Below are 26,885 nucleotides of genomic sequence, written 5' to 3'. Positions count from 1 at the left end.
AGGAAATCTCACATATTAATAAAGAACACCATATGTATTGAAGAATATGTGCTGAGTCTGCTGCCACAGAAAAGGATAAAGTTTGAGCAGAAGTTGGTGCCCTTGTTCAGCCACTATAGAAATGATTCTCAGATAGTAATGACAAGGTACAGAAAGGGGATAGTGTGCTGACAAAGTCTCGTTCCAGGACAAGGGCCTTGGAGATAATGTTTTCTCCCCTGTCATTCAAGACCTAAACCAAACAGTCTTGTTCTATAGCCCCATGAATTCACCCTTAGGAAAAGAGGATTTACTGAGGGTTTGGCTACATCTTTTTATCTTGAAGAATTTTATATCGTTTGAAAAATATAAACACAGCCTTTCTGAAGGCTTTTCTATTTCTACTTTGAGATGGAAATATTCATACCTCTCTCTCTGTTGTCACGCCTTTCCCTTTCTCCATGTCGTCTGTCAAATGAGGAATCTCTTCCTTGTTCCCGGTTATCGTAGCGGTCTCTCTCAGGATACCCGCTTCGGGAATCCCAGTTGTCATGGTAGTTGCCACTACTGCTATGGTTGTCAACCTGAGAACTACGTGTTCCACGATTTCCTAATAATAAAATGTCACATCTTGAAACGAAGATATCATATGGACATAAAATCACATTATATCATATCATAAAGTCAGGTAACATTTGACTTAAAACAAGAACGCCAATTGCCGCGTTTGTGACTTGTCTATTACAGAAAAAGAGATCAGGAATTTTTTTTTTAATGGTCAATGTATATCGTGATAGGCTGTGAGCAGGAATTTACAATTAGTTACAGGCTTGTAATACTGAGCTTTGTAACACTAAAATCTGTATATAATATATATAACATTTTCTCCATGGGTGAGCATGACATCATTTGATGGCACCAGATCAGATTTGCTCTAAAAGAGCCCATAAAAGTCTAGAAGACCTTCTGGGCAGGTACAAAACATCCTACCTTGTGGTAACTGCCTCCTCCTTATCAGATTCTCTAATCAGTTCTGTACATCCAGACAGATACTACTCTCTCTCACATATATATTGTTTCTATTCACCACAGACACCTCAATCCAACCCTACCCCACAAAATAAACAACCTTACCTTGTTCAACAGTTGTCAAGTTCAACTTTGTTGCAATACTATTCCCAATAGTGGATAAACCCAACAAACATAAAAATCAGATTTTAACAAATGCCACTGTGGTCCAAAAATATATTCCCGACACCCACCTTGTCTCCATCAACTGCTTGAGCCCTTCGTATGGGGTGTCAGCCTGTGGTTAACTGTACTAAAATGTTCCAATGACACTATAGCAGCGAAATCTGTCTCTCCTGCACTACTGCTAGTGCAAACTATTGCCAACAATGATTCATTCCCAGCTGCTCTTTCTTGCTTTCTCCATGGTGCTAGGGAGAGACTAATCAGAGCAATGCTGCACAGGACACTGGCTGTCAGGCCAACATGAAATTGCATACAAGCACTTCACAGAAGGACCAACACAGGGATCAGTATGGAGTACAACACAGTGCTACTCCGTGCACTCAGAGTTGCACACTAGGTCTCTCAGAGCAGTTGACCACACTGTGCATAACTCTCCTAGAACTGATCATACTTTCAAAGGAAGCACTTTAAACAAAAAGAATATTACTATTCAGCATAAAACGGCCCACCACGGGGGCTTGAATCAGTCCACCAGCTCCCTCTCCTTCCTTTTTGCCACATCCTGCAGTGTCTCAAGACCCTCACTATGAGGGTCAATAACCCTTAAGCCTCCAGTCTCACTGTCACAGCCAACTAGAGCCTGCCTAAAGAACACCCTATGAGCATCAATTGCAACAAAAGTTGCTACCAGACTATCTCAAGCATCTGCAGGCCCTGGCCTTGCTTCACAGACCTTCAAGAGTCCCCAAAAGTAGTCCACAATGGAACACAGTCATTCTCTATCCAATACTCAAACAGGAGATACAGCCTCTCTGCAACTTATCTGCATTAAAAAAAAAACCTCCTGAACAACTGATCACTGACAGCAGTCTGGATAACTACTGCTCTCCAGATATTCCCTGGAAATATATCTGCAATCAGGGCAACTGATCACCTGGAATATCACTGGATTGCTCTCCCAAAGCACCCAAGGCTGACTCACCACCAGATAATAATACGTCCTACTCAAAAAATGTTTCAGAAGGTGGTCAAGCTCCTTGTTTTATCTTCATATCCTGAAGCTGATCCCAAGAATGAGGCTCTTGGCACCCTCTTAAAGGCCATTTCTCATCTGATCCATAAAATTCTTTTGGACCTTAAAATGAAAATATAACAAGTACCTCCCACAAGCCTACCTGCTTCTAAATCTAAGGAGCTTAAGTACGAAGTGCAGCATGCTTCACCAGTCAATTATCAATAAAGCTAGCACTTGACACAGTGGACAAGGTTTCCTGTCAAGCAGCCATGCTAAATTCATGCATCTCAGCTCATCAGCTTCAAACGGTGCAGTATTTATACACACTTCTGAAAAAAAGATTCAGTCCTCCATATTATCTTTTTCCACAGAAATCCTGTCACTCTTTCTTGCGTGGGTTCAAGATGTGTGCAACACATCTCATCAGGGTGAAGAAACAGTGTGTTTTAAGCCTGTGAAATGTATTGGATATTTTCCTGTCTTAAAAATGTCTGAAGTGTACTTCTCCTGCTTGGCCAGCAGATGGTGCATGTTTATGCTTAAAGCTGTTTCAGAGGACTGACTTCTCTTTCTTTTAGTTGGAACAGATAATAGGAAGTTCCTGTAGTGATGTAACCAGTTTTTATTTCCGATCTGACGAAGAAGGGCAACAAGTTATGTCCAATAAAAAAGGTATCATCTTATTTTCTTTTCCATGTTTTATTTTGTTTGATTTCTATTGATAACTTTTAAGAGTGGACTAACACGGCTACCACACCTCTCTAACTCGAAAGTTCTGGGCGCTGATTGGCCTGGAGTTTTGAAATAACCCAGCAGAAGCCAACTGTTGCTTTAGTTTCAGCCTAGGAGAAGGAGAAAGATATCTCTTTGCTGAAGCTCCGTGGACAGATATAGGTCACGATCTCCCCAGGTACTTTCTAGTAAGTATGAAAGTGTTTAGTTACTGTTATATTTGATCCATATTTCAGTTACCTGTTATTGTTTGCCAATTACACTATTTTGTTCCACTGTTCAATATTTTAAGAGAATAAGAATAATTGTTTGTTCGCCCTATTTGTGCGAACTGATAAAGAATCCTGGTTTGTGTGTTGGGTCTGTAGGAGTTTTCTGGGAACTGTGGGACCACTGGAAATGTGGCTCCAGTAAAGTAGAAATGTGGCTCCAGTAACGTAGAAAACACTGGGGATAATTTGAGAGCAGTAGTGACCCAGTCGGTGGGAGGAGGGTGCTAGTGTACAGCATGAACGGCAGGTGCAGGTGGACCTGAGCTGTGCTGGGGATAGACCCTCTAAGTGGCCATGGGGGTAACCCCAGGCGGGTGGCTAGGTGTTTCGTGACAATCAGCTAGAACAGCTGTAATTGCCAATGGCATCCACAGAATTACTTGGCTTTGGTCATCTGGTCTCCGCAAAGATATGCATGACCATCTAGCAGCTATGCCTCGAATGGGTGAGGTCAAAGAAACAATGAACCTCATCAAGATTACTGCATTACCTTACAGACCTTTTCATAAGCTTCTAGAAACAGAGGGTATAGTTTCCTCATCACAGACTCGTTTACTAAAACACTACCAAAAGTGCTACTGTGTACCACTGAAACATACAATTTCATGAGGAGGTGCCCAAAATGTGGCACACAAATATACATTTTCTGAAGCTCCCTGCCTAACAATCTTCAAGACCCAAACAGATCTCTAGAACTTCCTTCAGACCCAACAAGATAGATGAGATTCCCTCTTCAGAAACCAACAAAAGCTTTTACTCTTGGCACCTCCTTAAGCCCCAGAAATCTGAAGGTCTTCACGATCTTTGAAAACTCAAATTTGTCAAGGAAAAATTCAAGATGAGCTCTCTGGGCACCACCTCACCCTTTCTCCAGTATAACTGGCTTGCAGCACTAAACCTGAAGAATGAATATATCCACTTTACCAATTCACTCTACTTAAAAAGCAACTGCCTCTGCTTCACGCTTGTCAGAAAACTGCCACTTGCCCTGTCTACAAATCTTCGCAAAATGTGTTGCCATTATAGCAGCACATCACAAACCGGGCATTTATGATTTCCCTTATCTGAATGACTGACTTCCAAGAAACTTGCCAATCCTTTTGCTTCAACAACAGGAATTTGCCCCTCAGTAAGGTGAAATTTAGTCTTATCTGTTAATTTCCTCTCCTTGAGTCCTGCTAGACCATTCCAAACAAGTGGGTTGTGACCCCTTCCTACCAGCAGATGAAGGTAGAGATAGTGAATTCTTCTTGTGACATCACTGGTAGAAGGTCTAGTGCAACCTGGAACTCTACAGTATGCCACTGCCAAAGCTGAATTTGGTCCACTATTCCCTACTGCAAAAGTCCCCTAAACCACTGCAGCCATGAACATTAATCAACCAATGATAAACTACATCTACAAACAGGGAGAATGAGACACTAGAGAACCTGAAGAATACCACTGAGCTGAAGTCTTCCAGGGCAGTAAGCTAAGATGCTATGCTAATTTGCAGCATGGAATTTTAGTCTGTAGCATGGAAGTTCAGTTATATCTCTTAAAACAGAGAAGTCCTGGACTCGTGCATCAAGGGCACCACAATGTAAGTGAATGACTTCTTTGCATATTTACCACACGTATTTTAGGGGTTGAGGTGGACAGTCAGCTTACCATGGTAGATCAGGTAAATAAAGTGGTTAAAAGCTCTTTTTTTTTCTATTGAGGAAATTAAAAGATATACGAAAAAATTTCGAGTTGCCCCGTTTTAGACTTGTAGTACAATCATTGTTGCTCTCTAAGTTAGATTATTGCAACATTGTTTATGTAGGTTGTACAAGTGTGGTCTTGGAAAATTTAGTGATCGGAATTATCTTTTCATTAAGCCAGGATGAACCAATATCACCATATTTTCATAATCGTTACTGGTTACCTGTGGTAGCAAGGTCCCATTTTAAACTGTGCTCTACGGTCTTTCAGTCCCTTTACGGGGATATTCCATTATATTTGGTTGGGTTTTGTTCTCTTTTAAACAGACAACTAGTACAAGTCAGGCTGTTTTAAAATTTCCCTCCGTTGGTTCAATTAAATCTATTGCACAGTTATCTACACCTTTGTCTTACAAAGTTGCTTCAGTTTGGAATTCCTTTCCTATCTCAGTTCGTTTTTTAAGGGACTATTTAAGATATAGAAAACAACTAAAAATGTTATTTAAGAACTATGTGGTCTGATCTATATTCTTGATTGTGATGCAAAATTTTGTAATTCCTGGATTAGTGTTTCAGATTCGTTATTGTGATCCAAATGGGACTTTATAGGCTTTTCCGGAATATAAAACCGATACGTAATATAATCACAAACTGGCATGCCCGCTGGGCCTTCTTGAAAGCCTGAGCCATCTTTGTGCTTCCTTATAAGTAAGAAGGCAGACACAGAGTACTGTGTATTCCACTCTTTTCAATACACCCCATTACAGAGTGGATATGCACTTCCACTACCTTCCCTTTGGGACGTCCAGGAGTTTGAGGATGCCTCACCCTCAACCTGAGGGCCAACAGGAATGGCCTTAGCCATTACTCCAACAAAGTTATAGAAGGAGAAATCCTTTTGTAGGGAACTATTCCTCAGCTATGGAGGGTGGGTTCCCTTAAAGAGGGAAGGAGAAACTCCCTGCTTGCAGACTAACTCTTCTGACACATAAGACAACTTCTGTTTCAACTCTGAATTTATATAAACTGGTAACTTCACATGCAGATGCACGAAACCATGGGTTGATTGTCTTTCAGTATGAGAAATCAACTCGCATACATGAGCACACAATTCTGGAATACACTACCACGCAACTTGAAAACGATCTACGAACTGACCGACTTCCGCAAACTACTGAAGACTTATCTCTTTGAGAAAATCTACGGCAAGGATCAAAACACATGAAGCCCATACAAACTAATAGATACGCACCATTACACTCTCTCCTGAAGTCTCCTCTCTTGCATTCTTACCACTCTTAAAACCCTACCCATAGATAAATCGTTAGACATATATGTTCTCTCAATACTGTTTTGCCCCCCTCTCTACTCACCACTGTTACATTCCGTTGTTCTATTCCAAAATGATATCCCGAATTTATTCTGTCTTTTATAACTCTTCATAATGTAACCCATAAGCGTATTGCAACCAATTGTACCTCCATATATTCCGCAGTTCTATTCCTAAATGATATCCTGAATCTATTCTGTCTTCTATAACTCTTCACAATGTAACCCACAATCGGACTGCAACCAATTGTACTTCCATCATTCACAATGTATTGTAAGCCACACTGAGCCCGCAAATAGGTGGGAAAATGTGGGATACAAATGCAAATAAATAAATAAATAAATAAAACTCTTGGGATAAAGTCTCTTAATGTCAAAAAAACAACCACAGATGTTTCTACTGTTATGCTTGGCCTTTCATGACTTACTGCACTGGTGTCAAGGATAGATCTCCCATGACAGGTGTTGCTGAAAATAGCCAAGGGGTAATTTGTTACACCAAGAGAAGGCCACTGATGCAGACCAGATAATGTTCTTCATGTGTCAATCAAACTCCTTCACACAATATGCCTAATTTATTCTTCCTGAAGGGCTGATACTTTAAAAGCAGTCAACCACATGAAGCTGGCCCTGGGAGACAGATGCAGAAGCTACCATTGAAGAGAAGTGGTGCTCTCCTCCACATCTGGCTGTTTCAAGGGCTGGACAACAGCCTCTGAAATCCACTTATTCCCTAGGCCAGTGATGGGCAACCTTTTGAACTTGGTGTGTCAAAATTCGCCAAAAAAACGAGCATAACTCGGGTGATGTGTCACTTCGAGAAAAAAAAACATAATTTCGCGATATTTATAGTTTAAATAACAAAAATGTATAATTGTAATATATAACTGTATTTAATAAACCAAAAACTAATTATTTAACTTACCTGCTTAGTGACTTCTTTGTTCATCTGTCAGTCGGTTTCTTTTGTTGGTCTTGATATTATTTAACTTGTGTGGGGTGCCGTGAACTAAGATAAGTGAGGGGGAGGGGGAATTCTTTAACTAATCTGCCTATTAGTGACTTTTTTGTTGCTGAATTTCATTGGCTAAATCTTCAATTGATATTTCTACTGAGTGGTAACTCAGATATTCTCTTAATAATTGCATCTTTATTCTGCATATCGTGAAATAGAACTGGTGCACATCTTAGGAGAGTTTCTTTAATAAATCCTCCCTCACTGAGTGCTTTTCCATGCTGAGCTATGGAGTGAGCAATGCTCAAACTTGCAGATGTTAAATTTGTAGAACCTTTTACAAATGTAAGGATGGAATTAGATTGGCTCTTATAAAAGTGTAGCTGCCTGGAAATGTATTCCTTCCTTTCATCCTCACTTTTTTTCAAGAGCTGGGAATGATTAGTTTCAAAATGTCTATTTATATTCCATGTTCTGCTTACTACCGTTTCAGTACATAGAACGCAAAATGATCTGCCATTTTTTTTCTATAATGCCATACATCTCGGTCCATGTCTCTTGAAAGGGTCGGCTACTGCTACTACCACTTCCTTTACTTAACCTTGGTTTTTTATTTTTTGGGTTCTCCATCAGGGGGGCAGTGACAGAAGATAGAATTATAGATAGCCTGTTAGCCCTGCAGGCAATTAGGGGTTAACTAGCCTAACTGACCACCTTATGTAAATTAAGATGGCTGCCGCTATTTCTAATGGCGGGAAACGGCACCCATAGCACATGCCCTCGCCTCTCCCAGCCTCCCCCTCACCTATCTCAGTAATGATGGTCAATTAGAAATCCACGACACCCCAGAACAGTAGATTGGATGATGGTTGCTGTGGTTATGTGGTTGCTGGTAATGGCGATCACAGAGATGCGTCCCCCACGGCATTCCGCTGCTCTCTGCTCCGCCGGCCGGAAGTGAGGTCAAAGATCCCCTAACGACCGTGCAGGAGGCGGGGCAGAGGGAGCAGCAGGGAGGGAACGAGCGGAGGACTCGGAGGGAGCCAATAGAAGCGCACATGGCACCCCCCCCCCCCAGCGGGTAAACATGCACCGGGGGGGGGGGGGGGGGGGGGGGAAGGTCACGCGATCCGCCCCGGTGTCAGCCAGGAACGCCGTTGCTTCTCTGTATGAGGCCACATGCGGCCGCGTGTCACCGAAAATGGCTACGCGTGTCATAGGTTCGCCTCAGCTTGGGGGGTAGAGTGAACCTGGACTGGGGCCCTAAAACAAGACTGAATTTCAGGCCTGTTTCAGTGCCGAACCCAAAACCAAACCTGAAATTCTGTCATCCACTAAGGTGTATGATCTCTGAGTGTCGGTCGGGAGTGGTGCTCCGAGTACAAAGGGAGTAGGGCTTGGGGCATGAATGTGAATGCACAGAGGTGGGGGACATGTGCCTGTAAGTGCAGAAGGTGTGTGGGAAAAACAAGGGGTCACAAGACAACAGATTGCTCATGTGTATGTGCCAAGAGATAAAAAAAAATTCAGGAAGGGGAGGTGTGCGTGTTCAAGAAAGTGTGTGTGGACATGTGTATCAGGGTGAGGTGAGCATATGTTATTTGTATTTTGAGGGGGTATGTGGATGTTCTCAACCCCTTCCTCTACTGAGCTTTATCTATTATTAGGTTTGTTTATCCATAGACAAACAAACATATGCATACAGAGCGAAAAATTCCTAAAAAACACAAAATACCAAATGCCTTTTTCAACAGTTAAGAAAAATATTTAACAATTTCGTTTAAATATCTCTAGAAGACATGACTTTTTAAATGTTTATATGCATATTTATCAAATAGATTGCTAGCTTGTGTAGCCTAGTGTCACAAAATGCCTAGCCACCTGCCTGGGATTACCCTGCGGCCACTTAGAAAGTCTATCCCCAGCACCTGCCACTTGTGCTCTACATTAGCACCCTCCTCCCACTGACTGGGTTACAACCGCCTCTGGGCGAGTCTCCCACTCTCCAATTATCTCCAGTGTTTTTCTAGGTTACTAGAGTTACACTCACAGTGGTCCCACAGTTCCCAGAAAGAACTCCTAGACCCAACACACAAACCACCAGGATTTTTTATCAGTCCAGACAAACAGGACAAACAAACAATTATGTCTATTCTCTTAAAAAATATTGAACAGTGGAACAAAATAGTGCAATTGGCAAACTATAATAAGTAAGTGAAATATGGATCAATTATAAAAGTAACTAAACACTTGCATACTTCCTAGAAAGTGCCTGGGAAGATCAGAGCATATATTGGCCAATCAGAGCCCAGAACAGTCAAGTTTCAAACAAAAACTGGTTACATCACTGCAAGGCACTTCCTATTATCTGTGTGCCAAATAAAAGAAGTCAGTCCTCTGTAGCAGCTTTAATCATAAACATGCACCATCTGCTGGCCAAACAGGAGAAATACACTTCAGACATATTTAAGACAGGAAAGTATCCAATACATTTTACAGGCTTAAAACACACTGTTTCTTCACACCTAGTCAATATGTGGGCAGATAGAATCACTAATAAATGTTTTATGTGACTATGAAAACTAGTCAAGCAATACAGCTCTGCTGTTACAACAAAGTATAACATCTTAGCTGTTCCTATACTGCAGTAATATGTCATTATTTAGGTAAGTTAGCATTATCATTTTATATATCTATGAAAATGTAAATATTAAAAAAAAAACCAAATGTGAATACTAGATCTGTTATTAAACTCTGTGCAGACCAGAATGCTTCTTATATTAATTTAAAAAACAAAACAAAGAATTTTTAAAAAAATGTAAAAAAAACCGTAACTGCAGGCCACCTGGCATTTAATTATACTTCTTTTATGGGGGGAAGTTATTAACATGGGCTACTGTTAAGATGGGTTATTTTACCACAAGAAGTGCTATATTAGCACTGTATCTTATTGCATAAAATAGGACAATAAGATCCTGTACTAAAATAGGATGGCTTGTGGTAAACTAACTCATCTTAACAGTAGCACATTTTGATAACGTCCCTCCTTAGCTACCAGACCTGGTAAGGCCATTTTTCTCTAGCTAAAAGTGTAAAGATATGTGAATAAAATCAAACTGGCTATCATTAGATACCTTTTTCTGGAACATCAGAACCTCTGCCTCTTGGTCTAACGGTTCGGTCAGTTCTTGAATCATTCCTTGTGTCACTCCTTGGTTCAGTACGGGAAGTGTCCTCTCTATTATGGTTTCTTCCATAATTGCGATCCTCTTGATACTGTTCTTCCTTTCTGTGGGCATCTCTACCCTCTCGGTCTCTGTAATCATGGCTTTCTCTTGTTGAATGTGAATCTCTCTGGTCCCTGCTATCTTTGCTGTCTCTGTAATCCCTGGTGTCTCTGGATTCTCGTGTCTCTCTGGAATCCCTAGGTTCCCGGCGTTCTCGGTTATCCCTGGTCTCCCTACGGTCCCGTCCCTCACGGGATTCTTGGTCTTCTCTGTGATCTCTGGAGCCACTTTGTTCCTGGTCATAATCTCTCTCATCTCTATTCTCCTTTTCCCTCTCTCGCTTTCCTCTGCTGTCTGCAACTGGATATAGAAGAGTTAGAAAACTATTAGTACAATTTGGCATATCAGCTTCATCAGAAGTTAAGACAGGTTGAATAACAAAAATGGGACATGTACAGAGGGGGTAATAAGACGATGCTTATTTTAAGCTTGAAAGTAGGCACCTACTTTTCTTTATAAAACACTAGCATATGTAACATAAACCCCACCTATATTACAGGCAGAGACATTCACACCAGCCACTGAGTTCTAGAATTCTAAAGAACGAATTAAGATTTTATAATCTAGGTGCATAATTGTGCGTTCTGACAAAACTCCACCCATGTGCACATCCAATGGCAAATTTTGTGCCATCAATTATATACATGTATTTATAAAATCACACCCGGGGCAAATAGCACATAAAACTAAGTGTCTCCTTATAAAATTACTGCCTCAGTGTGTAAAAAGTGTCTAGATACAAGCCTGACCCCATGTCAAATATTTGTGATGATAACCTGCATGCTTGTGGTCACTAGCACTGTATTATATACAGTATTAAATTTCCAGAAACTCTCTACTTTTTACAGCTGTAGATCTTTCATCGAGCTGAAAACTAAATGCAGCCCCATGTCATGTGAGTCCTGTGTTATCCACCTGATCATAGATCCTAATAGGCCAGTGGCATTCAACAGTTATTCTCAAAATACATTACCCAGCATGTTTATCTTTCAAACTTTTATTCAAACAGCCCACCTTAGGCCCTGATGCCTTTTTTCTATTATTTGATTTACCTATCTCAAGTCATCCAGTTCTATGGCAAACTCCAACCTTAGTAACTAAGGACCGACAAACCTGAACAACTTCTCTGTCTTATTAATTCACTCTTCATTTTTATGCAATAACCTAAAAACTCAGCTGCAGCAGAATTAAAACAAAGTTGTGTATCAATTCAGAAAATTGTGATAAAACATTTTTTAATTGCCTTATGTTTTACCAAACTTACTGACTGCAAAATATTTTTGAAAAGAGTTAAATGTCATCATTTGAATGACAAAGCTAAACTATAATTAGGAAGCACAACATGCACTACTTTCCTTTATATTAATTTGTAAAATACTTGAGTGCAAAAATGAGTCAAACCCCTATATTGCTAGATGAAATGCAATATCTGCAGAACGCATTAGCTCTTCCCATGTGTCATTTGCAATAAAAGATACAAAGTTAATAGACTCTGTAAGTCTGGAAATCACAATATAGAACAGGAAAAGTTCTCTACGATGACGAATCACAGAAGGCAAAAGTAGGACTAATAACGATTCACCACTGGAGACGTGAGTCCAACAGTCTTTATTATATCAGAGATAACTCACTGATCACTGATCACGTAGCACCAAACAGAATATAGTTTGTATCCAGCATATTCTGTTTGGTGCTAAGTGATCAGTGAGTTGACAACACATATACAAGTAGGACTCTTCGTTTTGCATTCACTACTTGGTGTATTTATTGACCCCTGATGCAGACGCTTTTCAGCGTCGAAACACGGCCTGTGTCGGGTCGTTATCTCTGATATAATAAAGACTGTTGGACTCACGTCTCCAGTGGTGAATCGTCTATTAGTCTCTACTTTTGCCTTCTCTGTAGTCTGGAAAATCACTACATTTTCAACCACTTAGATTAAAAGTTTCTCTAAGCACAAGAACCCTCCATTATCCACATCACTAGTCTACTTTTTGTATTTTATCATTTGTGATACCTTTGCACTGATCAAAGCACATAGCTTACATGGTGCTGTGCACACTGTATTATGCAAAAAAAAAAAAAAATTCCAGAAACTTTATCCCCATGGTGAGGACTGAGTTGGTATTTCTTTTATTTTTTTTTTTAAGAATTGTGCTTGGTTAGGTCTAATTTTCTGCAAGTGTTTTCCACAAAACATTTCATGCCTGATCTTGTTACTGTTTTAGTTTGTTGTTGACTGCTGTGTGTGGTGTTTTTGTCTGGATGGGTTTTTTTTTGTAATGGTTTTGTGTGTTCATTGTAATCTGCTAAAAGGTATATAGTGAACAATTATTTATTCTTACCAGGACCAGGGGACACTCATGAAGCTGACAGTAGATTTAAAACAAATCCTTTGAATAATCAAGTTGTAGAATTTTGTTGTTGCCAGAGGATGTGGTCAAAACACCTTCTATAGCTGGGTCTAAAAGGAGGTTTAGCGAAGATACTTACCTGTAGCAGGTATTCTCCAAGGACAGCAGGCTGATTGTTCTTACATGTGGGTTGACGTCCACGTCGGCCCAGAAGGCATTTTGCCAGCAAAATAAACAAAGTTTTGCTAGAGTCTTCTAGCGCGCGAGCCGCACACACCTTGCATGCGTGGACGACTTCCCGCCCGTAGCGTGAACGTGCTACTTCAGTTTAATAAAAAAGCATAGAAGCAAACAAATAACAATAACTCCAATGGGGAGGTGGGCGGGTTTGTGAGAACAATCAGCCTGCTGTCCTCGGAGAATACCTGCTACAGGGTAAGTATGTTCACTTTCTCTGAGGACAAGCAGGCTGCTTGTTCTCACATGTGGGGTATCCCTAGCACCCAGGTTCACTCAAAGCAATGAACATTGGTCAACTGGGCCTTGCAACGGCGAGGACATAACATAAATTGACCTGAAACCATAAACAACTGAGAGTGCAGCCTGGAACAGAACAAAAATGGGTCTAGTGGGGGTGGAGTTGGATTCTAAACACCAAAAAGGTTCTACAGCACCGACTGCCCAAACAGACTGTCGCGTCGGGTATCTTGCTGAAGGCAGTAGTGAGATGTGAATGTGTGGACTGATGACCATGTTGCAGCTTTGCAAATCTCCTCAATGGAGACTGACTTTAAGTAAGCCACTGACGCACCATGGCTCTAACATTATGAGCCGTGTCATGACCCTCTAAAGACAGCCCAGCTTGGGCATAAGTGAAGGAAATGCAATCTGCTAGCCAATTTGAGATTGTGCGTCTTCCGATGACGACTCTCCTCCTACTGGGATCGAAAAAAACAACTGGGCGGACTGTCTGAAGGGCTTCATCCGCTCAACGTAAAAGGCCAATGCTCTCTTGCAGTCCAAGGTATGCAAACTGCTTTCGCCAGGGCGGGTATGAGGACGGGGAAAGAATGTTGGCAAGACAACTGACTGGTTCAGGTGGCACTCCGACACCACCTTCGGCAGGAACTTAGAGTGCGTGTGGAGGACTACTCTGTTGTGATGAAACCTGATATAAAGTGCAAGCACTACCAAGGCCTGAAGCTCACTGATCTTACGAGCTGAAGTAACGACTACCAAGAAAACGACATTCCAGGTCAAGTACTTCAGATGGCAGGAATTCAGTGGCTCAAAAGGAGCTTTCATCAGCTGGGTGAGAATGACGTTGAGATCCCATGACACTGGTGGAGGTTTGATAGGGGGCTTTGACAAAAAGCAAATCTCTCATGAAGCGAACTAAAGGCTGTCCAGAGATAGGCTTACCCTGTACACGGCGATGATAAGCACTAATCGCACTAAGGTGAACTCTTACGGAGTTGGCCTTGAGACCAGACTCTGACAAGTGTAGAAGGTATTCAAGCAGGGTCTGTGTAGGACATGAAAGAGGATCTAGGGCCTTGCTGTCACACCAGATGGCAAACCTCCTCCATTTGAAAGAGTAACACCTCTTCGTGGAATCTTTCCTGGAAGCAAGCAAGACACGGGAGACACCCTCTAAAAGGTCCAAGGAGGCGAATTCTAAGCTCTCAACATCCAGGCCGTGAGAGCCAGAGACTGGAGGTTGGGATGCAGAAGTGACCCCTCGTTCTGGGTGATGAGGGTTGGAAAACACTCCTATCTCCACGGTTTCTCGGAGGACAACTCCAGAAGAAGAGGGAACCAAATCTGACGCGGCCAGAAGGGTGCAATCAGAATCATGGTTCTGCAGTCTTGCTTAAGTTTCAGCAAAGTCTTCCCTACTAGAGGTATGGGAGGATACGCATACAGAAGGCCTGTTCCCCAATGGAGGAGAAAAACATCTGACACTAGTCTGTCATGGGCCTGAAGCCTGGAACAGAACTAAGGGACCTTGTGATTGATCTGAGTGGCAAAATGATCCACTGAGGGGGTGCCCCACAATCGGAAGATCTTGCGGATTACTCCCATGTTCAGTGACCACTCGTGAGGTTGCATTATCCTGCTCAGTCTGTCAGCCAGACTGTTATTTACGCCTGCCAGATAAATGGCTTGCAGAAACATGCCGTGACAGCGCGCCCAAAGCCACATCTGGACGGCTTCCTGACACAGAGAGTGAAATCTGGTGCCCCCCCTGCTTGTTGGTGTAATACATGGCAACCTGATTGTCTGTCTGAATCAAAATGATTTGGTTGGACAGCCGGTATATGAAAGCCTTTAGAGCATTCCAGATCGCTCGCAATTCCAGGAGATTGATCTGAAGACCTTTTTCCTGAAAGGACCAAGTTCCTTGAGTGTGAAGCACATCCACACGAGCTCCCCACCCTAGGAGGGATGCATCTGTCATAAGTACATAAGTAATGCCACACTGGGAAAAGACCAAGGGTGCATCGAGCCCAGCATCCTGTCCACGACAGCGGCCAATCCAGGCCAAGGGCACCTGGTAAGCTTCCCAAACGTACAAACATCCTATACATGTTATTCCTGGAATTGTGGATTTTTCCCAAGTCCATTTAGTAGTGGTTTATGGACTTGTCCTTTAGGAAACCTTCTAACCCCTTTTTAAACTATGCCAAGCTAACCGCCTTCACCACTTTCTGCGGCAACGAATTCCAGAGTTTAATTACGCGTTGGGTGAAGAAAAAACGTTCTCCGATTTGTTTTAAATTTACTACACTGTAGTTTCATCGCATGCCCCCTAGTCCTAGTATTTTTGGAAAGCGTGAACAGACGCTTCACATCCACCTGTTCCACTCCACTCATTATTTTATATACCTCTATCATGTCTCCCCTCAGCCATCTCTTCACCAACCTGAAAAGCCCTAGCCTCCTTAGTCTTTCTTCATAGGGAAGTCGTCCCACCCCCGCTATCATTTTAGTTGCCCTTCGCTGCGACCAGAATTGAACACAATACTCAAGTTGCGGTCGCACCATGGAGCGATACAACGGCATTATAACATCCTCACACCTGTTTTCCATAACTTTCTTAATAATACCCAACATTCTATTTGCTTTCCTAGCCGCAGCAGCACACTGAGCAGAAGGTTTCAGTGTATTATCGACGACGACACCCAGATCCCTTTCTTGGTCCGTAACTCCTAACGTGGAACCTTGCATGACGTAGCATTTTTTGTGGCTGAGGAATTTGAAATGGACATTCCAAGGTCAAATTGGTCCGAATTGTCCACCAATGCAGAGAATTCCGAAAGTCGGTGGATCACATCCGCTAGATCTCCCTCAGCTTGATACCACTGGGAGGCCAGGGTCCATTGAGCTGATCTCATGTGCAGGCGTGCCATGGGAGTTACATGAATTGTGAAGGCCATGTGCCCCAGAAGTCTCAACACTTGCCGAGCTGTGATCTGTTGAGACACTCGTACTAAGGACACTAGGTTGTCCTCCCTTGCCTCGGGAAGATAAGCACAAGCTGTCTTTGTGTTCAACAGAGCTCCAATGAATTCCAATTTCTGAACTGGGGTGAGATGGGACTTGGAATAATTTATCACGAACCCCAGAAGTTTTAGCACCTGTATAGTTATTCGGATGTACTGCTGAACGTCTCCCTTCGAGGTGCTCTTCACCAGCCAACCATCGAGATAAGGGAACACATGCACTCCCTTCTCTGCCTAGCGACGCAGCAACTACCACCAGGCACTTTGTGAACACCCTGGGTGCAGATGCCAGACCAAAGGGCAGTACACATTACTGAAAGTGCTGAGTTCCCAGCCTAAATCGCAGATACTTCCTGTGAGCTGGAAGTAACGGGACATGTGTGTAAGCATCCTTTAAGTCCAGAGAGCACAGCCAATCGTTCTCTTGAATCATGGGAAGAAGGGTGCCCAGGGAAACCATCCTGAACTTTTCTCGAACTAAAAATCTGTTCAGGCCCCTTAGGTCTAGGATGGAACGCATCCCCTATTTTCTTTTGCACAAGGAGGTACCTGAAATAGAATCCCAGCCCTTCTTCCCCTGGTGGAACGGGCTCGACCGCACTGTCCTTTAAAAGGGCGGAGAATTCCTCTGCAAGTACCTGCTTGTGCTGGGAACTGTAAGGATGAGCTCCCGGTGGGCAATTTGGAGGTTTGGATTCCAGATTGAGGGTGTATCCTAACCAGACTATTTGAAGAACCCACCAGTCGGAGGTTATAAGAGATCACCTTTGGTGAAAAAACATCAACCTCCCCCCTACCGGCAAGTCGTACGGACACTTTTACTGAGGCTATGCTGAACTGGAGCCAGTCAAAAGCCCGTCCCTTGCTTTTGCTGGGGAGCAGAATGGCCTTAGTCGCATGCTGTTGACGAGAACTAGTGCGCTGGGACTGAGCCTAGACAGGCTGCTGAGAAGCAGGAGTGTACCTACGCCTAAAATAGGTATAGGGGGCACTCCTCCTCCCGCCAAAAAACCTCCTAGATGAGGAGGCAGTAGCAGAAGGCGTGCGGTGGGAGAGAGAATCCATAGCATCATTATGCTTCTTGATTTGATCAACTAGATCCTCTACTTTCTCTCTTAAAAGACTGTCCCTCCGGCAAGGAACATCCGCCATCCGCTGCTGGACAGAATGATCCACGTCAGACACACGCAGCCATGAGAGTCTGTGTATCACTATACCTTGAGCAGCGATCCTGGATGTCACGTCAGAAGTGTCAGAAGTACCCATGGCCAGGAACTTGCGACACGCCTTCTGCTGCCTGACCACCTGGCGAAAAGGCTCGGCCAGCTCCATAGGGCGTGCATCAACCAAGCTGGACAGTTGACGTATCGAGTCCCGCAAGTGTACGCTCGTGAAGAGCTAATACGACTGGATCTTGGCAGCGAGCATAGCGGCCCGATACGTCTTCCTCCCAAAAGAATCAAGAGTCCTAGCTTCTCTGCCTGGGGGCACCGAAGCATAGTCTCTAGTACTCCTGGATCTATTGAGGGGGGAGACCACCACCATGGAATTGTGGGGTAACTGAGACCTCATCAACCCAGGTTCACCGTGCATCCGATACTGGGATTCAGCTTTTTTCGGGACCACGGGGCCAGACAGAGGGGCTGACCAGTTTCGCATAAGGACTTCCTTATGAAGAGGAACTATTACAGCCTCTTTAGGTGGAGAAGAAGAATAATCCAAGACCTCGAGCATCTCAGTCCTGGGCTCATCCTCAACCTCCACAGGGAAGGGAATAGCTGTAGCCATTTCCCGGACAAAAGAGGAAAAGGACAGACTCTCCGGTAGAGACAGTCTCCTTTCTAGCAGAGGGGAAGGATCAGAAGGAATCCCAAAGGACTCATCAGAAAAGAAGTACCTGGGATTCTCACCTAACTCCCATGAACGCTCCTGCTCAGTGTCGGATAAAACCTGAGTAAGGTGCTTCGACACTGGACATGCCTTGACGCTGAGGAACGATGTCCTCTATGGCGATGTCGAGAGGTCGATGCCTGGTACGACTGCGGCGAAGCTCCCTCCACCGACGTCGAAGGGGAGTCGACCTGGGTGGCAGGCGGCATCGCAGTCGGGGACCTCACCACAGGCGAAGGGCCAGTCACCACTGCAGCAGCAGGTACAGAAGGCGCAAGCACCCCCGACACCAAAGCTGACTGTCGTAGCAGTCCCTCCAGAAGTTCTGGAAACAAGGCCCGGATGCGCTCGTTGAGAGCCGCTATCGGAGAAGGCTGCGGGGTCGGTGGGACAGGCGGTGTCAGAATCCGTGGAAGCTCGGGAGCAGGTACTGGGCTGCTAGGAGACCGACGCATCGGCACCTCCTGTATCGAGGGGGAGCAATCCTCTCGGCGCTGACGCTTCTCAGGTGCTGACTCTCTCGACGCCCCAGAGCTCCTGGTACCGTGTGTCGAAGGAGAACGATGATGGTGCTTCCTCGCCTTTGCTCGATGCCTGTCGAGACTCCTCGGTACCGAGGACGTGGAATCCTCACGTCTCCTTGGGGCCGGGTCCGATGAAGGTCGGTCCCAGGAGGCCTCAAGGCAGGTGGAGACCCACTCGAAGCCTCACTGCTCCCAGCACGAGTTGGTCTCTCAGCAGCCATTACCTTTCTTCCAGACGTCGATGCTCCTGTCGATGTCGCCGCCGACCTCGGTACCGAGGTCGAAGGACCAAACTGAGCCCCAAAAGGTTTTTCTCGTTGGGCTTCTCGAGACGCTTGAGTCCGTTTCTTCATATGAAGATACAGACTACAAGCGGCTGGGCTATGGTTGGGTCCAAGGCACCGGATACACCAGGCCTTGGGTATCGGTACCTGAGATAGTCCGGTTGCACCGCGTACAACGCTTGAAGCCGCTGGGTGTCTTTGATGACATGGAAGGGAAAACGGCTTTGGCGAAATCAAACGACTCAATTGTGCCTTGAAAAGAAAAAAGGGGCACAAAAGGGAAGAACCCAGTTGCGTCGAAAAAGAAAGAAACCTTATAAAAAGGCCTAAAACCTAGAAAAATAAGTGGAGATAGTGGTTTTTTTTGTTTTTTGTTTTTAAATAAAATGAGAGAAAAAAAGAAAAGTTAGCGAACTCATGGAGACTCTTTCTCCTGGGTCAAAAACGAAAAGCAGTGTAGAAACACTGTCTCTCCACTGCGGACAAGAAAAAACTGAAGTAGTACGTTCATGCTATGGGCGGGAAGTCGTCCGCGCATATGCGATGGGCGCGACTCATGTGCTAGAAGACTCTAGCAAAACTTTGTTTATTTTGCTGGCAAAATGCCGATTTCTGGGCCGACGTGGACGTCAACCCACATGTGAGAACAAGCAGCCTGCCTGTCCTCAGAGAAAGATAAATTTCTAGAGATGTCCACAAATAACTATTAGTTAAGTAGATCTCAGACAGCTACCACTCATCCCTAGGAGCTGCAAAAAATGGATTTATTCTTTGGGATCAGCTGGATCCCAAAGAAACAGGATGCTGGTCTGACCACGCATGGTTTATTTTATGTTCTTGAACTTCCAGAAGATAGGTGTGCTGCTGTGTTTTAGCATACCATCGTACTAGAGTCTGAATGAAAGGGTGGTTTGTGCCCTACCTTCCCTTCTTTCATGGCGCCGATCGTGTGATGGTGGTGTCCTTTCCCGCTCATGCCGTCCCTTCTCCCGTGCTGGAGAGCGATGTCTCGAATGACTACGCTTCCTCAGAGGAGAAGAGGATGTCCGCCGAGGATATGGAGAAGAAGAGCGCCTTGCTGGGGAAGAAGCAGTCCTGTGGTAGGAAGGTGAAGTTCTTTTACGGTGTGGAGAAGGAGAGTGCCTTTGGACAGATGAGCCAGACTGTGAGGAGGGCGAGTGATGTCGAGAGGACAGTGGGGAATGATGTTGCCCTGAGGGTGTAACAGATCTCCTGAAGGCAGGAAAATAATAGTTATGGTTATCATTCACAGATTCAATCTTGCACAAACATTGTGCATACAGACTATGTCAATGAATGATAGAAACAAACAGACAAAACATGTTAATCTCAGTACTTAATACTATGGAACTCTCAACATTAATTATACCTAGAAAGTTAGAATGATCTATAGCATAAAGAGAACTTATCATGACATCTTTTAACTGTGGAAAAATAGCATCTGTAAATTAACATTAATCTTATTCTTCTCAAGTACTGTAGGTGACTGAGTAAAACAGAAGCACTTATGGTAAGACAGTGATGCCTATCATGACAAATAACAACACCATATATAACATGTCTTTAAAGGTAGAAAAAAATCTTATCTGATTTATCTCAATTACCTCTTCCCATTAAGCGTTCAATTCAGCAAGAAAATAAAAATTACTGTGAGCTGTAAAACCATGACAAAGATGTTCACAGTAGATTAGGTCCAATCTACACACAAGTTTTGATTTCTTTTCTCCCTGTAAAGCCTGGGAATTAAACATTTATACTTAAGTCACCTACCTCTACCACCCTTCTCCCTTACCCATCTTACTTATCCACATCTAATTGACCACCTCTTTATACATTATATTACAATTGTTATCCATTCTCTGTTACTTTGTACGTGTTATACTATGTAAGCCGCACTGAACCTGCTAATAAGTGGAAAAGCGTGGGGTATAAGTGTTACAAATAAATAAATAAATAAAATAATGTAATACTAGCTGTACTGACATGGAACTTTAGGCAGGACAGTGAATGATACATACCTGTAGCAGGTGTTCTCCGAGGACAGCAGGCTGATTGTTCTCACGACTGGGTGACGTCCGCGGCAGCCCCCACCAACCGGAAGAAGCTTCGCGGGCGGTCCGCACGCAGGGCACGCCCACCGCGCATGCGCGGCCGTCTTCCCGCCCTTGCGCGACCATTCCCGCCAGTTGAATGACAAGCAAAAAGATGAAAACGCAACTCCAAAGGGGAGGAGGGAGGGTAGGTGAGAACAATCAGCCTGCTGTCCTCGGAGAACACCTGCTACAGGTATGTATCATTCACTTTCTCCGAGGACAAGCAGGCTGCTTGTTCTCACGACTGGGGTATCCCTAGCTCTCAGGCTCACTCAAAACAAGAACCCAAGTCAATTGAACCTCGCAACGGCGAGGATACAACAGAAAATTGACCTACGAAGAACAACTAACTGAGAGTGCAGCCTGACCAGAATAAATTCGGGTCCTGGAGGGTGGAGTTGGATTTACACCCCAAACAGATTCTGCAGCACCGACTGCCCGAACCGACTGTCGCGTCGGGTATCCTGCTGGAGGCAGTAATGTGATGTGAATGTGTGGACAGATGACCACGTCGCAGCCTTGCAAATCTCTTCAATAGTGGCTGACTTCAAGTGGGCCACTGACGCTGCCATGGCTCTAACACTATGAGCCGTGACATGACCCTCAAGAGCCAGCCCAGCCTGGGCGTAAGTGAAGGAAATGCAATCTGCTAGCCAATTGGAGATGGTGCATTTCCCGACAGCGACCCCTAGCCTGTTAGGGTCGAAAGAAACAAACAATTGGGCGGACTGTCTGTGGGGCTGTGTCCGCTCCAAGTAGAAGGCCAATGCTCTCTTGCAGTCCAATGTGTGCAACTGACGTTCAGCAGGGCGGGTATGCGGTCTGGGAAAGAATGTTGGCAAGACAATTGACTGGTTAAGATGGAACTCCGACACCACCTTCGGCAGGAACTTTGGGTGGGTGCGGAGCACTACTCTGTTGTGATGAAATTTGGTATATGGAGCATGAGCTACCAGGGCTTGAAGCTCACTGACCCTACGAGCTGAAGTAACTGCCACCAAGAAAATGACCTTCCAGGTCAAGTACTTCAGATGGCAGGTATTCAGTGGCTCAAAAGGAGGTTTCATCAGCTGGGTGAGGACGACGTTGAGATCCCATGACACTGTAGGAGGCTTGATAGGGGGCTTTGACAAAAGCAAGCCTCTCATGAATCGAACAACTAAAGGCTCTCCAGAGATGGCTTTACCTTCCACACGATAATGGTAAGCACTAATCGCACTAAGGTGATTCCTTACTGAGTTGGTCTTGAGGCCAGACTCTGATAAGTGCAGAAGGTATTCAAGCAGGTTCTGTGCAGGGCAAGAACGAGGTTCTAGGGCCTTGCTCTCACACCAAACGACAAACCTCCTCCACTTGAAAAAGTAACTCTTTTTAGTGGAATCCTTCCTAGAGGCAAGCAAGACGCGGGAGACACCCTCAGACAGACCCAACGCAGTGAAGTCTACGCCCTCAACATCCAGGCCGTGAGAGCCAGGGACTGAAGGTTGGGGTGCAGCAACGCTCCGTCGTTCTGTGAAATGAGAGTCGGAAAACACTCCAATCTCCACGGTTCTTCTGAGGACAACTCCAGAAGAAGAGGGAACCAGATCTGACGGGGCCAAAAGGGCGCTATCAGAATCATGGTGCCGTGGTCTTGCTTGAGCTTCAGTAAGGTCTTCCCCACCAAAGGTATGGAAGGATAAGCGTACAGGAGGCCGGTCCCCCAATGGAGGAGAAAGGCATCCGACGCTAGCCTGCCGTGTGCCTGAAGTCTGGAACAGAACAGAGGCAGCTTGTGGTTGGTCTGAGAGGCGAAAAGGTCCACCGAGGGGGTGCCCCACTCTCGGAAGATCTTGCGTACCACTCTGGAATGAAGCGACCACTCGTGCGGTTGCATGACTCTGCTCAGTCTGTCGGCCAGACTGTTGTTTACGCCTGCCAGGTATGTGGCTTGGAGAAGCATGCCGAACCGGCAGGCCCAACTCCACATCCCGACGGCTTCCTGACACAGGGGGCGAGATCCGGTGCCCCCCTGCTTGTTGGTGTAATACATTGCAACCTGATTGTCTGTCCGAATTTGGAAAATTTGGCAGGACAGCCGATCTCTGAAAGCCTTCAGTGCGTTCCAGATCGCTCGGAGCTCCAGGAGGTTGATCTGCAGATCCTTTTCCTGGAGGGACCACAGACCCTGGGTGTGAAGCCCATCGACATGAGCTCCCCACCCCAGGCGAGATGCATCCGTCGTCAGCACTTTCGTGGGCTGCGGAATTTGGAATGGACGTCCCAGGGTCAAATTGGTCCAGATGGTCCACCAGAGCAGTGAAGTGCGGCAGCTGGTGGAGAGGCGGATGACATCTTCTAGATTCCCGGTGGCCTGAAACCACTGGGAAGCTAGGGTCCATTGAGCAGATCTCATGTGAAGACGAGCCATGGGAGTCACATGAACTGTGGAGGCCATATGACCCAGAAGTCTCAACATCTGCCGAGCTGTGACCTGCTGAGACGCTCTGGTCTGCGAAGCCAGGGACAGGAGGTTGTTGGCCCTCGCTTCGGGAAGGAAGGCCCGAGCCGTCTGGGTATTCAGCAGAGCTCCTATGAATTCCAGAGACTGTGTTGGCTGGAGATGGGACTTTGGGTAATTTATCACAAACCCCAGCAGCTCCAGAAGTTGAATAGTGCACTGCATAGACCGGAGGGCTCCTGTCTCCGAGGTGCTCTTGACCAGCCAATCGTCGAGATATGGGAACACGTGCACTCCCAGCTTGCGAAGGTACGCCGCTACCACCACGAGACACTTTGTAAACACTCGTGGGGCAGAGGCGAGCCCAAAGGGCAGCACACAATACTGAAAGTGCCGTGCGCCCAGGCGGAATCTGAGATACTGTCTGTGAGCTGGCAGTATCGGGATGTGAGTGTATGCGTCCTTTAAATCCAGGGAACAAAGCCAATCGTTTTTCTGAATCATTGGCAGAAGGGTGCCCAAGGAAAGCATCCTGAACTTTTCTTTGACCAGGAATTTGTTCAGGCCTCTCAGGTCTAGGATGGGACGCATCCCCCCTGTTTTCTTTTCCACAAGGAAGTACCTGGAATAGAATCCCTGCCCTTCTTGCCCGGGTGGTACGGGCTCGACCGCATTGGCGCTGAGAAGGGCGGAGAGTTCCTCTGCAAGTACCTGCTTGTGATGGGAGCTGAAGGATTGAGCTCCCGGAGGACAATTTGGTGGCGGGGAGGCCAAATTCAGGGCGTATCCGCACCGCACTATTTGGAGAACCCACTGGTCGGAGGTTATGAGAGGCCACCTTTGGTGAAAAAATTTTAACCTCCCTCCGACCGGCAGATCGTCCGGTACGGACACTTTGAGGGCGGCTATGTTCCCGTGGATCCAGTCAAAAGCCCGTCCCCGGCTTTTGCTGTGGAGGCGCAGGGGGCTGCTTAGGCGCACGCTGTTGACGAGAACGAGCGCGCTGGGGCTGTCCCTGTGCCTGACGAGGCCTTCGGGCCGGCTGGGTGTACCTACGCTTTGCAAAAGAATAGGGCACAGCCTGCCGGGCCCGGGAAAAACGTCCACCTGCTGAGGTGGATGCTGAAGGCGCCCGGTGGGAGAGCTTGTCGAGGGCGGTTTCCCGCTGATGCAGTTGGTCCACCAGCTGCTCGACCTTCTCACCAAAAATATTATCCCCCAGGCAAGGGACGTCGGCCAGTCTCTGCTGGGTGCGGTTGTCCAGGTCAGAGGCACGCAGCCATGAGAGCCTGCACATCACTATACCTTGGGCCGCAGCACGAGATGCCACATCACAGGTGTCATAGATACCCCTGGACAGGAACTTTCTGCACGCCTTCAGCTGCCTGACCACCTCATGATAAGGCCTGGACTGCTCCGGCGGGAGCTTATCGACCAGGTCCGCCAGTTGCTTCACATTGTTCCGCATGTGGATGCTCGTATAGAGCTGGTACGACTGGATGCGGGTCACGAGCATGGAGGATTGGTAGGCCTTCCTCCCAAACGAGTCCAGAGTGCGAGACTCCCGCCCCGGGGGCGCCGAGGCGGTATCCCTCGAACTCCGTGCCCTCTTGAGAGCAGAATCCACGACCGCCGAGTCATGGGGCAATTGGGGCCGCATTAACTCTGGGTCCGAGTGGATTCTGTACTGGGACTCTGCTTTCTTGGGAATGATGGGATTAGATAGTGGTCTCATCCAGTTCCGAAGCAGTGTCTCTTTGAGGACATTGTGCAACGGCACCGTGGAGGACTCTCTAGGTGGTGATGGATAGTCGAGGACCTCGAGCATCTCAGCCCTCGGCTCATCCACAGAGATCACGGGGAAGGGAATGCAAATAGACATATCCCTTACAAAGGAGGCAAAGGAGAGGCTCTCAGGAGGCGAGAGCTTCCTCTCTGGTGAAGGCGTGGGGTCCGAGGGAAGACCCGCAGACTCCTCTGAGGAGAAATATCTGGGGTCTTCCTCTTCCCCCCACGAGGCCTCTTCCTCGGTATCGGACATAAGCTCATGTAGCTGAGTCCTTAACCGGGCCCGGCTCGACGTCGAGGCACCGAGTCCTCGGTGTCGTCGAGCGGTGGACTCCCGCGCCGGCGGGGACGAAGCTCCCTCCATCGACGTCGACTCCACCTGCATGGCGGTCGAGACCGGCGCCGCAAGCGGCGGCGGTGTCGACAGCCTCGGCACCGGGCTAGAGCTCGCCGGCGCCACAGTCAACGGCGCCGAGGGCGCAAGCACCCCCGGCGCCGGCACAGCCTGGCGCATCAGCCCTTCGAGGATCCCCGGAAGGATGTCTCGGAGGCACTCATCCAGGCCCACTGCCGGGAAAGGCGGGGGGGCCGGTAGAGGTGTCGGTGCCGGAAGCTGCTCGGGTCCAGGAGACTGCACCGAAGTGCTGGGACCCTGACGCGTTGGTACCTCCACTACCGAAGGGGATCTCTCCTCTCGACGCGGACGCTTCGGCGTCGACTCCTCGCTGGTACCGAGCGCCGGATGCATCGAAGGCGACCGATGACGGTGCTTCTTAGATTTCTTGCGGTGCCCGTCATCGGTGCCAGGTGGAATGGAGGAGGAGGAGGTCGATCCCCCTCGGTCTCGAGGAACCGGGTCAGACAGGGTTCGGTCCCGAGGGCCATGGGCCGAGGGAGTGACCGGGGCCAATTGCCCACGCGGCCTCTCACCCCTACCCTCACCGGAGGACCAGCGGGCCGACGGGACCTGTGCTCCTGGGGTCGATGCCATCGGTGCCGATTTCTCGGGCATCGATACCAGTACCGAAGAACCGGCCGTCGATACCGATGCCGTCGAGGGGCCGGCGCAAGTTCCAAAAACACGGTCCCGCAGAACTTGCCTCGCAACCTGAGTCCGTTTCCGGAGACCAAGACACAAAGAACACGACTTGATATTGTGCTCCAGCCCGAGGCACCAAGCGTGGGTGTCGGTCTGCGAGATCGGCCGGCCGCACCGACCACAATTCTTAAATCCACTCGGGACCTTCGAGGACATCGACGGAAAAATCGCGTCGGCGAAGTTAAAGTCGTCGATGGTGGCGGTAAATCACACCTCGAAAAATAATCGACCGCAACGCGACGCCCTCGCTAGAAAACGAGGGAAAATAAAGCGCGTGCTCTCTTTTTTTTTTAAAGAAAAAAAGGAAAACTGGAGCGCGCGGCAACAGAAACAAAAAATAAACGAATTCGCGAAGAACGCGACGGTTTTCCTGGGCTGACTAAGAGAGAGCGGCAGTAGCACGACTCTCTCCAGGCGCGGAAAAGAAAGGACTGGCGG

General features: G+C 46.5%; 1 protein-coding gene across 2 annotated transcripts in view; it reads right to left on the bottom strand.

Annotated features, from left to right (window-relative positions):
* Positions 1-26,885, bottom strand: part of ZC3H13 (zinc finger CCCH-type containing 13) — a 215,599-nt gene that overhangs the window by 98,662 nt on the left and 90,052 nt on the right. For both annotated transcript variants that reach the window (XM_030200507.1, XM_030200508.1), the window contains exons 10-12: positions 19,929-20,239; positions 10,296-10,748; positions 407-589 (exon numbers count right to left, since the gene is read on the bottom strand). In XM_030200507.1, the coding sequence (XP_030056367.1) occupies positions 407-589; positions 10,296-10,748; positions 19,929-20,239 (947 nt within the window). The remainder of the gene's footprint in view (positions 1-406; positions 590-10,295; positions 10,749-19,928; positions 20,240-26,885) is intronic.

Source organism: Microcaecilia unicolor, chromosome 4 (assembly GCF_901765095.1).
Source record: "Microcaecilia unicolor chromosome 4, aMicUni1.1, whole genome shotgun sequence".
Lineage (NCBI taxonomy): Eukaryota > Metazoa > Chordata > Amphibia > Gymnophiona > Siphonopidae > Microcaecilia > Microcaecilia unicolor.
The sequence above is the reverse complement of the archived record's forward strand: the minus strand, read 5'-3'. Positions and strand labels throughout refer to the sequence as shown.